General features: G+C 55.5%; 5 protein-coding genes across 5 annotated transcripts; 2 read left to right on the top strand and 3 right to left on the bottom strand.

The window, feature by feature from the left end:
• Window positions 1-1,021: 1,021 nt before the first annotated feature.
• J4E87_005096 (uncharacterized protein) lies at window positions 1,022-3,169 on the bottom strand (the record flags this gene model as incomplete). Its single annotated transcript, XM_049376713.1, has 2 exons — window positions 1,022-2,976; window positions 3,073-3,169. 2 exons carry the CDS (start codon window positions 3,167-3,169, stop codon window positions 1,022-1,024), a joined length of 2,052 nt encoding a protein of 683 aa, XP_049233569.1.
• A 4,891-nt stretch (window positions 3,170-8,060) lies between these two features.
• Window positions 8,061-8,812, bottom strand: J4E87_005097 (uncharacterized protein; the record flags this gene model as incomplete). The annotated part of the gene is made up of 2 exons (XM_049376714.1): window positions 8,061-8,753; window positions 8,801-8,812. 2 exons carry the CDS (start codon window positions 8,810-8,812, stop codon window positions 8,061-8,063), a joined length of 705 nt encoding a protein of 234 aa, XP_049233570.1.
• Window positions 8,813-9,102: 290 nt separating this feature from the next.
• On the top strand, window positions 9,103-10,927 carry J4E87_005098 (uncharacterized protein; the record flags this gene model as incomplete). Its single annotated transcript, XM_049376715.1, has 2 exons — window positions 9,103-9,755; window positions 9,808-10,927. The coding sequence occupies 2 exons, from the start codon at window positions 9,103-9,105 to the stop codon at window positions 10,925-10,927; spliced, it is 1,773 nt and encodes a 590-aa protein (XP_049233571.1).
• Window positions 10,928-10,988: 61 nt separating this feature from the next.
• On the bottom strand, window positions 10,989-11,987 carry J4E87_005099 (uncharacterized protein; the record flags this gene model as incomplete). The annotated part of the gene is made up of 1 exon (XM_049376716.1): window positions 10,989-11,987. The coding sequence occupies one exon, from the start codon at window positions 11,985-11,987 to the stop codon at window positions 10,989-10,991; it is 999 nt and encodes a 332-aa protein (XP_049233572.1).
• Window positions 11,988-12,168: 181 nt separating this feature from the next.
• J4E87_005100 (uncharacterized protein) lies at window positions 12,169-12,705 on the top strand (the record flags this gene model as incomplete). Its single annotated transcript, XM_049376717.1, has 2 exons — window positions 12,169-12,208; window positions 12,257-12,705. 2 exons carry the CDS (start codon window positions 12,169-12,171, stop codon window positions 12,703-12,705), a joined length of 489 nt encoding a protein of 162 aa, XP_049233573.1.
• Window positions 12,706-12,927: the final 222 nt, after the last annotated feature.

The raw sequence follows: 12,927 nt of genomic DNA on the forward strand, positions 1-12,927 counted from the left end.
CGGAGCGACATGACGCATTCTGACACTCTGGGGTGCAGATGTCCGAGACAAAGCCATCCGCTGTTCAAACATGGTTGCAAACCCTGCCTGGTCCCAATGTCATCTTCGCATGGTCAAGTGCGCTACGTGTGGTCACGACGCTACGCCAAGTATGGAGTGTAAATCGTATTCGCGCAATGGAGTAATATTATTAGTAAGGAAAGGATATGTCAAGAAGATCCTTCCTGCTATGCGTTCCGAACCCTACATGGTGCGCATATCCACATGTTCCTCCAATGTACCGGTGCAGCAGCTTGCGGGAAGCTTAATGCGTATCCCTTCAACCATGCAAATAACTGCAAATCAGCAACTAAAAAACACGAAACAAGGTGTTGGGGAATCTGGGGGAATCTTGTGCAAAAAGCTATAACCAAAACCACCACGGACGAGACGACTGTGACGGGGATCTGCTAATACTGACAAGGAATGCGAAGAAAGACAATCTGACAATCTGATCCGAAGCAACGTTACCAAGCGATGCTAGAAATGAATCTCCTTCAAGTATCCCAAGCACTCGTGCCCGCAAATCCATGCAAATACTACCAAGCCTCAAAGTACTGTGGGGTATCCGTGCGATGCGAAACAGCAGGTGAACGGACCTCCAGGTATCATCGACGAATGCAAAGTACGTTCCAAAGCCGCCAGGAGGAAACAATGATCGAGCCTATAAAGGTGAGAAGAAAAAAAGAAATGGTACCGTGTACCCCATCCATCATCCCTTCGTATTGTCATGTTCGGTGCTTGGCGTGTTCGTCACCGTCTCGTGGGTCGTGATTTCATTGTTGCTGGTGGAGCGGGGAGCGGAATGAAAAGCAAGATGGAATGAGCCTAGTGTACAGAGTGCGACGGAGAACGAGTAGCGGGAAGCTTATGGCGTCGATCGGAACGTGGAGAACACAAGATCATCTCTGATGCTCGATTAGAACGCTATCAGCGAATTGATAGTGGGTTCCCACGGTTGAAGGTAAAGTTTTGACATCTCCTAGTATGTCGACCATCCTCCTTGTTGCTGAGCCTGTGGTGGTGCCCAACCAGGCATACCAGGCTGTTGAGCGGCAGCGCTCTGATGCTGCATGAACTGGTGAGGACTTGGACTAGGCTGGTAGGGGTTCTGCCCCATGGCTTGGTATCCAGGGTCTCCTCCGGGCATAGAACCGCCCATAGCACCCATAGTCTGATACTGTTGGACAGGTGTGCCATGCATCGATGCACTGCTTTGAGCATGATGGAGCTGTGGCGATGCATGCATGGGAGACTGTTGCGGGAGCGGAGATTGCTGCGGTCGTTGCGCATATTGCTGCATGTTGTGCTGTTGTGAGAGCGGGGACGGCTGTGGTGGTCCTTGCCACATGTGTGATGGAGGGTAGCCATGTCCTGGGTTCTGTTGAACACCTGGAAGCATGCCTCCAGGGCCCATGCTGGAAGCGTTCATGCCCTGCTGCATGCCGATGCTTGGTGGGCGACGGTGCATCTGGTCAGGGCGGAGTGGGGTGTGTTGCTGAGCCATGGGCGAAGGCACCATGTTGTTCTGGGGCATGGGCTGCGGACGGTAGGCTTGAGCGCTCATCGACTGTCCAGGTCTTTGCGGTGTCTGTGCTGGCATTCCGTACTGGTTCCCTGGCATGCTGACGGCAGTCGAAGGCATGCGCGGCGACTGCACGGTCTGGGTGACTTGGGGTGCGTGCTGTCCTTCGGCAGTTCCAGGTCGGTCTGGCTGGACCGGCGGCTCGTGGGGTCGTTGCCAGACATCGTTGAGGTAGTCTTTGCGATGCTTGCGTTGTTGCTCGAGCTGCTTGTTGACTTCAGCTGTTTGCGCAGCTGCGTTGAGGATCTCGCCGGACGGGGTTGGCCGTGTCAAGTCCTGATAGGGGGCGCCCTGCATCTCATGTCGCGGCCGCTGAACGCCACTGTAGTCTCGGGGCTGCAGGTCAGCCGTTGTGCGATTGTATGCGTCAGCGTTTGTGGAAGGCATGCTTCCTGGTGCGGGGTTGAGACCACCGAAAGGCTGCAGAGGGTTAATGGCAGCACCGAGGTAGTCTTGGTTGTTGCCGGTGTATGCTCCTGGATGAGCAAAGGCCATGGCACTTGCGTGGTTGGCTTCGGCTGCGGCTGCCTCTCTTGCTTTTGCAGCACCTGGCCTCTTCTCGCCCGCAGCGTCCTCCTCGGTAAAACCCTGCTTCCGAGCCTTGCTCTCCCAGTAGTCGTCGCGCACGCGCCGGCCGTTGACGATCAGTCTGCTTCCGAACTGTCTGAACATGGATCGGGCAGTCACTATGGCAATCTGTCTAGATCGGTATGAGTATGGTAGAATCTCCTGGTGGATTAGGTCGTCCTTCTCGGCCTGGGTGGCGATAATTTTGTATAGAGATCGGTTCTTGTTGAAAAGCAGGTACGAGTCACGGTAGCCCAGGACACGCGCGCATTCTGTTGCGAGCATGAAGAGCTTGTCGGCCCGGTTGGGGACGAAGAAGGTGCGACAGCGGTATTCGCGGCCGTCGAGTGGGTGGCCGGTCTGCGTAACCTTCCTCTCGCCGGCCTCGTCGATTTCGCGCGGTATGTATTCGTCGCCCTCGGGATTCAGCTGGTCGGTCGTGTGGTCGCGCACCGTCGGCAGCGCCTTTATGACGGCGGGCTTGGTGGGCGTTCCTTTGCCGGATGGCGAGATCTGGGGAGGCGATCCTTGGGGCAGGGCCGATGTCTGCAGCTGGGGTGTCTGTACGGGCGGCGCGATGCCACTCTGCGGAGGCTGGGAGCCACGGTTGGGCGATCCGGCGTAGGGGGGTCTGGCCGTCTTGGGCGGGCGACCGCGACTGCGCTTGTTGTTGGGCGTGTCATCGCCCTGGATCTCGTAGGGGGTTTCTGGCGAGCGACTGCGCTTCAGGCCTCGCGATGCCTGCTGTTGCTGTGCGACGGGCTGGGTCGGGCCTCCGAAGACATCTGGGCTGGGTCAACAAGAGGTCGCGGGAGGCTGCGTCGGATGTAACAGACGCGCAAGCCAGTGAGCAGCTGGGAGAGGGGGACGCGACTACTTACGCGACGGGTCAATGGTGCCAGGCGGGTCCATGATGCCGTTGGCAAAGCCACCATTCGACATGATTTGTATAGGGTGTTGCACATGCACTGAGTACATCCAGGCGGCGCAAGAGCAACCGAGCTCGAAGGAAGCTTCCGTCGAGCGTCGCGAAGCTCAAAGGGTGGCCAATGGGCGCGGCGCAGTCAGGACAGCTGGACGCACGGGAGTCGGCAGCGGTCGCTGGGGAGCATGTGTTGGAGGCGATGGGAGCAGTGTCGTGTCGGCGCGGTCGAACCAAGGTTCAAGTTCGGCAGGTGCGGGTGGGGCCAAGACTCGCCGGGAAGGCGCGTTCGGTCGGGGAGGGCAGGAGCGTCCCAGCAGCGAGAACAGCGTCGCGGAAAATGCCAGAACAGGTGGTACAAACGCAATGTTCCGAATCCGACGGTGCTCGCGGATCGATACAGGCTAGGACGCGGTTAGGTTTGAGCTTGAGGTGACGGCGCGCCCTGGCAATAGCAGAGACACGACACGTGCAGGCAGGCAGGGACAGACACTGCGAGCAGCCGCTGTAAGGTGACTTGCAGGGCAGGACAGGTGTCGGGGCGAGCGAACGGTTGGGGGGAACGAACCTTGGGCGGTGCAGGCTGTCTAACCAGCGACAGGAGCCCTTGGTGCAAGATATGTATGGGCGGCTGTGTGGGCGTGTGGGCGATTGGCGCGGCGGCGTGAGCTGCGAGTGCGGGAGCAAAGACCACTGGGTGCTTCTGCGAGCGACGGACTGGGAATCGGGTTATGGTGAATTACGAAATGGGAGCGAGGCCCAATCTGATATGCCCTGCAACCCCAGCAGCTGACGGCCCGCGCGGCGGACGTCCAAGTCGTCTAGTGAGCAAATGGCACGCACTGACAATGGCGACAAGCTTCAGGCAGGAGAGGCGCTGCGCTCTGCTAGCTGCAGTGTGATAAAAAGTGGCTCTCCCGCGGCCCTGCACGAGCCGGTGGCTTTTCACTACCTCTCGAGCGCACGGAGCCGAACAGCATTACTTGCATCATGCTGCGCGATAGCGACCACTAGCTTGGATCTCGCTGAGCGATTCCGTCTCCACCGCAACAGGCCAAGCACCCGCGCGCGCCGGGCCTTGCTCTCTATCACGGCCAGTCTGCGCGAACGCGAGGCCTGGGTCATCAGCGCTGCCTATCCACCTCTCCCCAGTGACTCCCCACCACTCACGAGCCCGCACGCTGCTGATTGAGCAGCTCCCGACAAGGCGACCGTGTCAGCAGGCTGCTATCGAATCATTGATTTTAGACCCGTGGGCCTGCAGCGCGCCCAAGACAGACTACCCAGGCCTGCATTGGCGGCCGCCGTCGTCATGCATTCGACCTTCTCTCTCTATCAATCAACCCGTATCGTCTGACTCCCCCAGCGCCCGTCGCCATGCTACCCCAGCCCGCTCCTGCTTGCCGCAACAGCCGAATAAGGAAGCCCGACTTAATTGCGCTGCATCGGTCAAAAGCTACTCCTGCCTGCTCGTATTCCCGCTACTCCGTCGCGACGTCTAAAAATGCTGCGCTGATCGCCGACCTTTGCCTTTGCTTGTGCAATTCGTTTTCCTCTAGCATTTCCTAGGCCGAGTGGAGGCTCGTCCTCTCGTAGCGCCGTCGGTCTCCGCGGGCCTATGACCAGCTGCTGCAGCTGAAAGCTCAAGCCGATCCATTGCACCGGAATCGCTTCCTACCAGACACTGCTCTCTAGCCCGCGCATCCAGTTACAGCGCTTGGACGCTTCGATATTCATTCTTCGTTCCGTGTGGACAGCACCCTCATCGCAGAGTTGGCGATCTGTTCCACCAAGCGACCCGTTCCCCGCCGAACCAACAAGGGCACATGTCGACATGACCCTTGGCCTGCCCGTGCTGTAACCGATCCCCACCATGCTACCTTACCCATATCTCACATCCCTTCCGCAGCTCGCGCCACTACCTTAGCGGGAGTCGAAACGCCATGTCCGTTCGTCTTGCCTGTCTTGAGCGCTTGCTCTACCTAATTCCGTCCGTGCGCCGTGCCCTTTGACATGCTCTTGAAACTACGCGAGTGCAAGACGTAATCTATTCAGACGGAGAACACACTGTGTCTTCCTGTAAGCCGACGATGCCGGCACCCGCTTCGGCATGCTGGAAGCGCGCAGCCTTTCGCGTCTCTTTCCTGACGCGTTCTCGGGAGGCTGTGCCACATTGTTCCATGTCTTAGACCCTGAGGCCAAAGTTTGTCATCTGCCTCTCACTGCAGGGTCTAAACCAATTTAGAAACGTTGCCATTCTTTGTTTGCTAGAGCCTTTGTTGCGTCCGAACTCGGTACTCTCCAGTGGGGTACGAAGAAACAACACGGCCGATCAGTCTTCATCTATGGAGCCATGTTGATAGAGTGCAGTCGCTTATATCCGTTGCCTTCGTAACCCGGGACTACCACGCGAGTGGAACATGGCTCTCTTCTTCTATGGTCCAAAATATGCCATACATGTCGTGGGTAGGAGGGCGAGAACGGCTCCGACTTCTCGACATGTCGACCCCTCGTTAACATTCAACCAGCCTGACGTTCACCATCATGCTACTAAACCCGCACACCGCTGTCATGACACCTGTAGCGCGCTAAATACCAGGATCGTTGAAACATTCCAATGCAAATTCAAGTATTAGACCTAGTCCATATCTTGGCGGGGCACTACCGTCAGGCTAGGATAGCTGCTTGATCATATGACAGCTGTATCCACCGTCTTGGATCCCAGCTTCGGGAGACATCAGACGCCAAGATGGTCCCACGTTCAAGTTAGATTGAAGATCGCGGCGTACGGCGGTTGTAGCCGTTCCATGATATCGAGGCCATTTCACGTCGAGACCTCGTTTCAGAAATCCGAGGCAATGGAAAGGGTAGGACCATCCACTGGTGAGTGCTTGTTCTTGCAGCCAACTGCGGATGTCCCGTAAGCTAACACTGGATATGGCTTCCGTTTGGCCTCCCGTACGAAAGCCACATGCAGCGGGTCGTACAACCGTAGCGGTGAAGCACATCTCTTCTTCATCGGCTTTTGCAACACCGAAGCAAAAACAAATGTTGCTGCAACACCACGTACAAACGCAGGTCCGCTGTGTGAAAGTGTAATCAAATGTCCAGTATAGGGTTCGAGATCGTCCCCAACGGGCTCACTGTTCATGCTTCCATTTTGCCTGCAATCGCGGATCAGCTCCAACATGGTCCATTTGTGATTTTGAATCATGAAGATAGTGGGTGCTAGTGGCTTCGGCATGTCCCCAAGGCTCGCTAGAGAGTAGCTGCGCTATTGCAACCTAGAGACGAACCCCAGCCCCTTCGGATCCTCAATCCTGCCGGGCGCTGTCGTTCTTTCCATGTCAGATCATCGGCCTAGGCAAACTGCGTTCGAACGGTGAGGCGGTCCACTCCAGAGTGGGGAAGCGTGGCGAGGCTGCATCAACGTTTAAGGTAGTCGTGGCCAATCATCAGACCAGATCCAGCATTCGTTCGACGAAAAGACGGTCAGGTGCTACCAGTTGCGCCGAGGGCTTGAAAAGACCAGGGCGGTTATCGTATTTATCCATTCGTGCATCAGATGATACACATGAACGACCCGGAGATGAGTCCAAGTAGAACGTGATGTCTGTTGAGGTCGGGAAGCCTACGCCTACCGCCTTGAGTTAGATAGTCATCCACTCCCGCAGGTGAATCGGTGGGACCTAAAGAGAGACCCACGTATCCGATGGACCATACAGCAAGAGAACAAGGCTCACGAAGTTGGAGTCTCCACCGAATTCAGTCCGATGTAGTATTGGAGGTGGAGAGTGCGGTGAATTGAGCTCCACGCGTCCATCTAGCTGGATTTCCTCTTCCGTCTTCGAGTGTCATACAGACTTGATGCCGTTTAGATCCGCATCCCGAGTAGGATTCAAAGCAACTCGGTGTCAACACAATCGAGGCGGGGTTCAGTTAGCACAACCTACACCTGTCGTGTGAAACTCCTCAGTAATGCATTGAACATTCTCATCGTGCTAAATTTGGGCTGTCCATTGGTTTCGGTTCGCGACATTTCAAGAGCAAAGGCTCTCAGGCGTCAACGCTTGCTAGGCGACGTTCCGAGACCGGCTCCGTCAAGTCTTACTTGAAGCGACAAGCTGCAGCACACAAGTAAGCGCGTTAGTAGCCTTCTCAGGGAGCTGCGTCATTCTCCATCGAACATGCTTCGATAGTATAGAACCGAGGAGGAGGCGAGCATACCAACACCTGCACACTACTGCAATGTATGAACGGCAGCAGTCTAGTCGCACGTAGCTCTTGGCCTGATGATAGCTGATGACTGAAACAGCATGATCGAGTACCAGAAGGGCCAGATACCCGCAAGCGGCAAGCAAATTCTGGCTTTAGCTCAGCCGGCAATTTGTATTTGAAGCGGTGGCGAACCAACGGAGCGGTCTGATCGATTGAGTGCAGAAGCGAGAAAGACGGTGAGAAGGCAATGGTGGATCGTGTTGCTGAAGCTGTTCGGCCCAGGGGTCCTGTAGGGAAGGTGCAGACGCAAGGCGGAAGCCTTCTTGCCATGTGAGCACCGAGCAGGCGCACCTCTACATGCTGAACCTGGCCAACCCTCAAACACAATCTGCACTTGAAGATGCGAGTTCTTGCCTGGAGTGAGTCACAAGTATTGCCAATAGAGCCATGTGGGAACTTGGCACTTCGTGTTCAACGCTTCACGATGTAACCGCATGCCGGATATTTCAATCTCGGAAAGAGCAGCTTGGCACTAGACAATCGGCAGCAAGCACTTCTTGATTCATGTTAGATTTGCATTATCCAATATTCTGTTCCGGGACTACCTACACCGACGTGAACTCCCCTCAAAGGTGGTCATGATGCCCCGGATGAACGCCGCCAAAACGCCCTAAAAGTACAATTCCCGAGGTAGTAAAAGTCTTGCACGCCCCGCCTATGAGAGCGCGACTATCGTCCGGGAGCAAGACCTGGTACTGCGCTGAAGCGTTCGTCACGCTCAGTCTTAAAGAGAATCTGGCACCAGAATTCCTTGGCGTCTTCGTCGAACCAGAACCAGAACTTGCCCTCCCGTCTGTCGATGTCGCGAGATTGTAGCTTCACCGCGACCGTCTCGTAAGGCTCACCAGCAACAATGAGGTACTGGTAGTTTGGGTCGGGCTCTTCCACCTTCTGCTCGTATGCGCTCATGACACGGACCTTGGGAGTGATGCCGGGGGTGAGGTCCGGGAACTGGAACTGGAACAACAAGCCATTTTGGCGTGTGTTCGGGTCGCGTACTTTTGTAATGCGGTATCCAGGCCGACCGATCTTGATGACGTTCTTCTTGGGCAGTACACCCGCGAGGAGTCCTTGCTGGCCCACATCATCTCTTTTGCCTTCTCTCTGCTCCTTCGCCGCACGACGTGCCAGGTTTGTCTGATGCTTCCTTCCTTGTGTATGCGCGAGATAGGATCCATCGTTCTGGTGGACCGTCAAACAGAGACGGCACTCGAAGCTGCCGACGTGGTTCTTGAAGAAGTACGGGTCCTTGTCAAGGTCGATGGTCTCGAGTGCGAGCTTTCGGAGACGCTCTCGTCGGTCGGCATTCGTCGCGGACTGTGATGCGACACCACCGCCTCCAAATTTGGAGCCTGCGCGATTCTGTAGACGTTAGTAGCTGTTCCTGACCTTCGCGACGGGGGACGTACCTGGTAATCCATCTTTGAGAAACTTCACGATCTGCTGTGTCAATCTTGGTCGCGATTAGACAGGAAAGAGGGTGGCTTTTACGCAGGCAACGGTCAGGTGTTGGGCGGTGTAGAAGTCGTCGTGCTGAAGTGATGTTGCGCGACAGAACTTCTGGAGGCGTGCGACGCTAGTGTCCAGGTACCTGATCCCTGCACTTCGAGATCACGTGCGCGGCTGCCTTCACACATTCATCCCCACAAGCTATCACCTTTACTCTCGGAGGTTACGAGATAGCGTCAAATTTACAATAGAAGGGAAACAGATGATTGCGCCAGTCATGGCAACAGAAATCTACATAGGAAAGCGCCTCTCCTACGACGCCCACCTCTGCACAATCCGCTACCACGGCCCCATCCAAGGCACAACCGGCCTCTGGCTCGGCGTAGAATGGGACGAGCCCACACGAGGAAAGCACTCCGGCACACACCAAGGCACCCAATACTTCACCTGTCTAAACCCATCCCCAACATCCGCATCCTTCATCCGACCAACCCGCAAACCAGACCAACCACGCACCTTTGTGCAAGCGCTAAAGTCAAAGTACGCGTCTGAAGCTTTCGAGGAAGACTTCCAGGATCCAGATGTTCATGTTGTGTTTAACCATCAGCCGCCTGTGCAGCAGAAACAGAAGCCGGTGCTGTTCAATGGGAAGCCGGCGGAGGAGATTGGGTTCGATAAGATTAGGAGGCAGTTGGCGCAGTTGGGGGAGCTGAAGATTATTATTTTGGATGGGCTTTGTATGCAGAGGCCTGAAGCACGGGGACAGGGGTGGCTACGAGGAGGGGAGAGGAATGATGTCAATGAGGCATGTCCGAAAGCTATGGAACTTGATCTGAGCAGGAATCTCTTTGAGGAGTGGAGGGAAGTAGCCGCGATATGTGAACAACTACCTGGGTTGAGGAGCTTAAGGGTCGAGTGGGTTTTCTCCAAACTTGTTTCTCTCTTGACTATACTAATAGAAGGGCAGTGGTATACGTCTTCGCGATACATCTGTATCAGAACCAGAGCGAGCCCGCTGTCTTGACGCCTTCAAACGCATAACATCTTTGAAACTAGAAGACAACCTCCTCCCCTGGGCCGACCTCGCTCTCCTAACCCATCTCTTCCCCTCCGTCACAACCTTCTCCGCATCCAGCAACCTCTACACAAGCCTCACTCATCACGCCCTCAACCCCGCAATCACCGACCTTACACTCGAAGACAACCACCTCACCTCTCTATCCTCACTAGCCTGCCTCACAGGCCTCCCGAACCTGCACCGCCTCATCCTTAAATCGAACAAAATCTCCGAGATAACCAGTTCCGGCGCATCGATACCGGTTTTCTCCACCACAGTCCGAGAAGTCGACCTCTCGTTCAACGAAATCTCAACATGGGCGTTCATCGAACAACTCATACACGTCTTCCCCGGTCTCCGAAGCCTGCGCGTATCGCAAAATCCGCTGTATCAGTCGTTACAAGCACCGGATGGACGGAACTTGACAGCAGACGATGGATACATGCTTACGCTTGCACGACTGGGACAGCTCAAGACGCTGAATCACAGTCCCATCAATGAGAAAGAGCGACTGAACGCCGAGTCGTACTATCTCTCCATGATCGCAAAAGAAGTGCAGTTCGCGCCTGAAAACCTGCGAGAGCAGATATTGAAGAGTCATCCGCGATACGAGTGGCTGTGTGAGGAGTATGGCGAGCCGGATGTTCAGCGCTCTGTCAACGCTGTGAACCCCAACTCGCTTGCTGCGCGGTTACTCCGTATCAAGTTCTACCTTGCGACGTCCACAGACACGGTATTCGAGACGGAGATCCCGATGAGCGGCACGGCGTACACGGTTCTCGGTATTGTTGGGAAGCACTTCGGCATCAAGCCCATAAAGTGTAGACTGGTATGGGAGACGGGCGATTGGATGTCAGTGCGGAAATCAGCGACAGACATCGTAGATGATGATTGGGATTCTGAAGATAGCGAGGCGGAGATGGGTATGGAGCGGGTCATGAGGGAGGTGGAGATCGTTCCTGGGACGCGGTCGATTGGTACATGGATCGACGGGACAGAGGCTACTGTGAGGGTCGAAGTCAAGTCGTGACGGCTGACGCCGGAAAGTACTCCATCGATTTCGAGCAATGTGCGCTTCGTTAGCAGTTTATTCAGCGAAACCACCAGTTGGCCTGTACAACCGTTAGTAGACATACCCATACCAAGTTCCATACTGTACTCACCGAAGCATTCGCACCCTTTCCAATACCCCTAACAGCATGCCACCATCCATTAGGAATATATAGCGCATCCCCACCCCTCAGAGTTGTTTCCCAGCCCGTCGCACTCCCCATACTTCCGTCTCCATCCTCATTCCAAACCGCCATTTCCATAGCCTCCATCTCCGCACCCTGCATCATCTCCTCTCCTCTCATCTTCGCATCTCCGCCCGGTCCCCGTATATGCTGCCTTACAGCCTCGAACACCACCCGACCCACCCCAGGCTTCATCATCCTGATCGTTTTCTTGCCTGCCAGTTGTACGAAGAGGTTCGGGTTCGGGTCGCGATGTAATGGGGTGCGCGTAGGTGGCCTGCCCATCCAGAGACTCGATGCGTAGATATCGCCGCGGGCGTTGAGGTGGGATAGGAAAGTCGATGGCGTGGGTAGGTCTTCTTGCAGCGGCGCTGGAAGATCGGCTAGCGAGTGTTGCGCGAGGTACAAACTCGTTTCTTGCGCGTCCGCAGCACTCATGTGTTGCAATAGGAGAGCCAGAGGGGCTTCGAAGCGCTCAAAGGCTTCATTTCCGGGGGCATTTTCGGGGGATGAGCGCGTCAGCTCCAATGGCACGATCGCATCGCCGTACTGCTCGAGGTACGCTGTGTTCAGCTCTTGCGGATATCTGAATGTGTTGGGCTTATTATCCCACTTGTTTGTCAAAGATGCGTCGAGGAAGGCATCCTTCTTAAACCACTTCCGGATTGCAGGTATATCCAGAAAGGCTTTTTTGAAGAGCGCGGGTTGGTCGGGGTCGAATGCAGGTATGCTGAACTCCTTCTTCTTGTCCAGGTATTCCGTCTTCGTCAAGATCCGAAACCGCGGACATTTTGTTGGTCGTACATCTGGCCTTCTGCTCCAATGGCGAGGAACGGCAGGGGCCGGCTTCGGCATGGAGGTTTCGACTGTGGTGTGAAGGATTGCACGGATGCAGCTCGCTCGGGAGCTTGACACGCTCTCACGTTATCGTACCCCACACGAGCAGCAAGCACCCGCCCCGCCAAAACCTGCCCCTGGTAAAGTTTACATCGTCACAGACACCAGGAAGCTCAGCACCAGCCCACGCGTCACCAAAATGGCTCAAGCTCAGGGCGCACAGCCCGGTCAAAGTAATGGTATCCAGATCCCAATTCGTCGCGCATTGTGCTAACCCTCCCTCGCAGTCGAAATCACATCTCTCCCTGTCCCCCGCCTCCAGGAACTAAAAACCCAACTCGACGCCGAGCTTACCCACCTCTCCAACTCGTTCCAATCGCTGCGCACAGCCCAGTCCAAGTTCCGCGACTGCCTGAACTCCATCTCGACAGGCCTCACACCAGCCACCGTCTCGAAACCGCTCCTCGTCCCCTTGACATCCTCGTTATACGTACCCGGCAAACTCACGGATCATGAGCACGTGCTGGTGGATGTAGGCACAGGCTTCTTTGTGGAAAAGGACATTGCTAGTGCGAAAGACTTCTATGAGCGCAAGGTTAAGGATCTGGGCGACAGTTTGAAGGACTTGGAGGGTGTTGTGCAGGGCAAGGCGCAGAATGTCAGAGTCGTGGAGGAGGTCATCAGGCTCAAGGTTATGAACGCACAGGAGGGCAAAGCTGAGGAGCAGGGCAGCTGAAGTGTTGCGAGATAATGCGCAAACATCATGTTAGAAGACCAAAAGCCAGTGTCGGATCAGCCACATGCAGCACGAGTAGAAGCACGGCTGGAGCACCAAGCGGGTCTGTAAGAAGAGCTACGAGAGTCCATGGCCCAAGACTGGAGCCAAGTACTTGTGGTATTGGCATCACACTATATGAGAATGAAGTCCTCTGGTCTGCAGCCTACATCAAGATGAAAA

Source organism: Alternaria ethzedia (assembly GCF_023757985.1).
Source record: "Alternaria ethzedia strain BMP 0044 chromosome Unknown scaffold_10, whole genome shotgun sequence".
NCBI lineage: Eukaryota > Fungi > Ascomycota > Dothideomycetes > Pleosporales > Pleosporaceae > Alternaria > Alternaria ethzedia.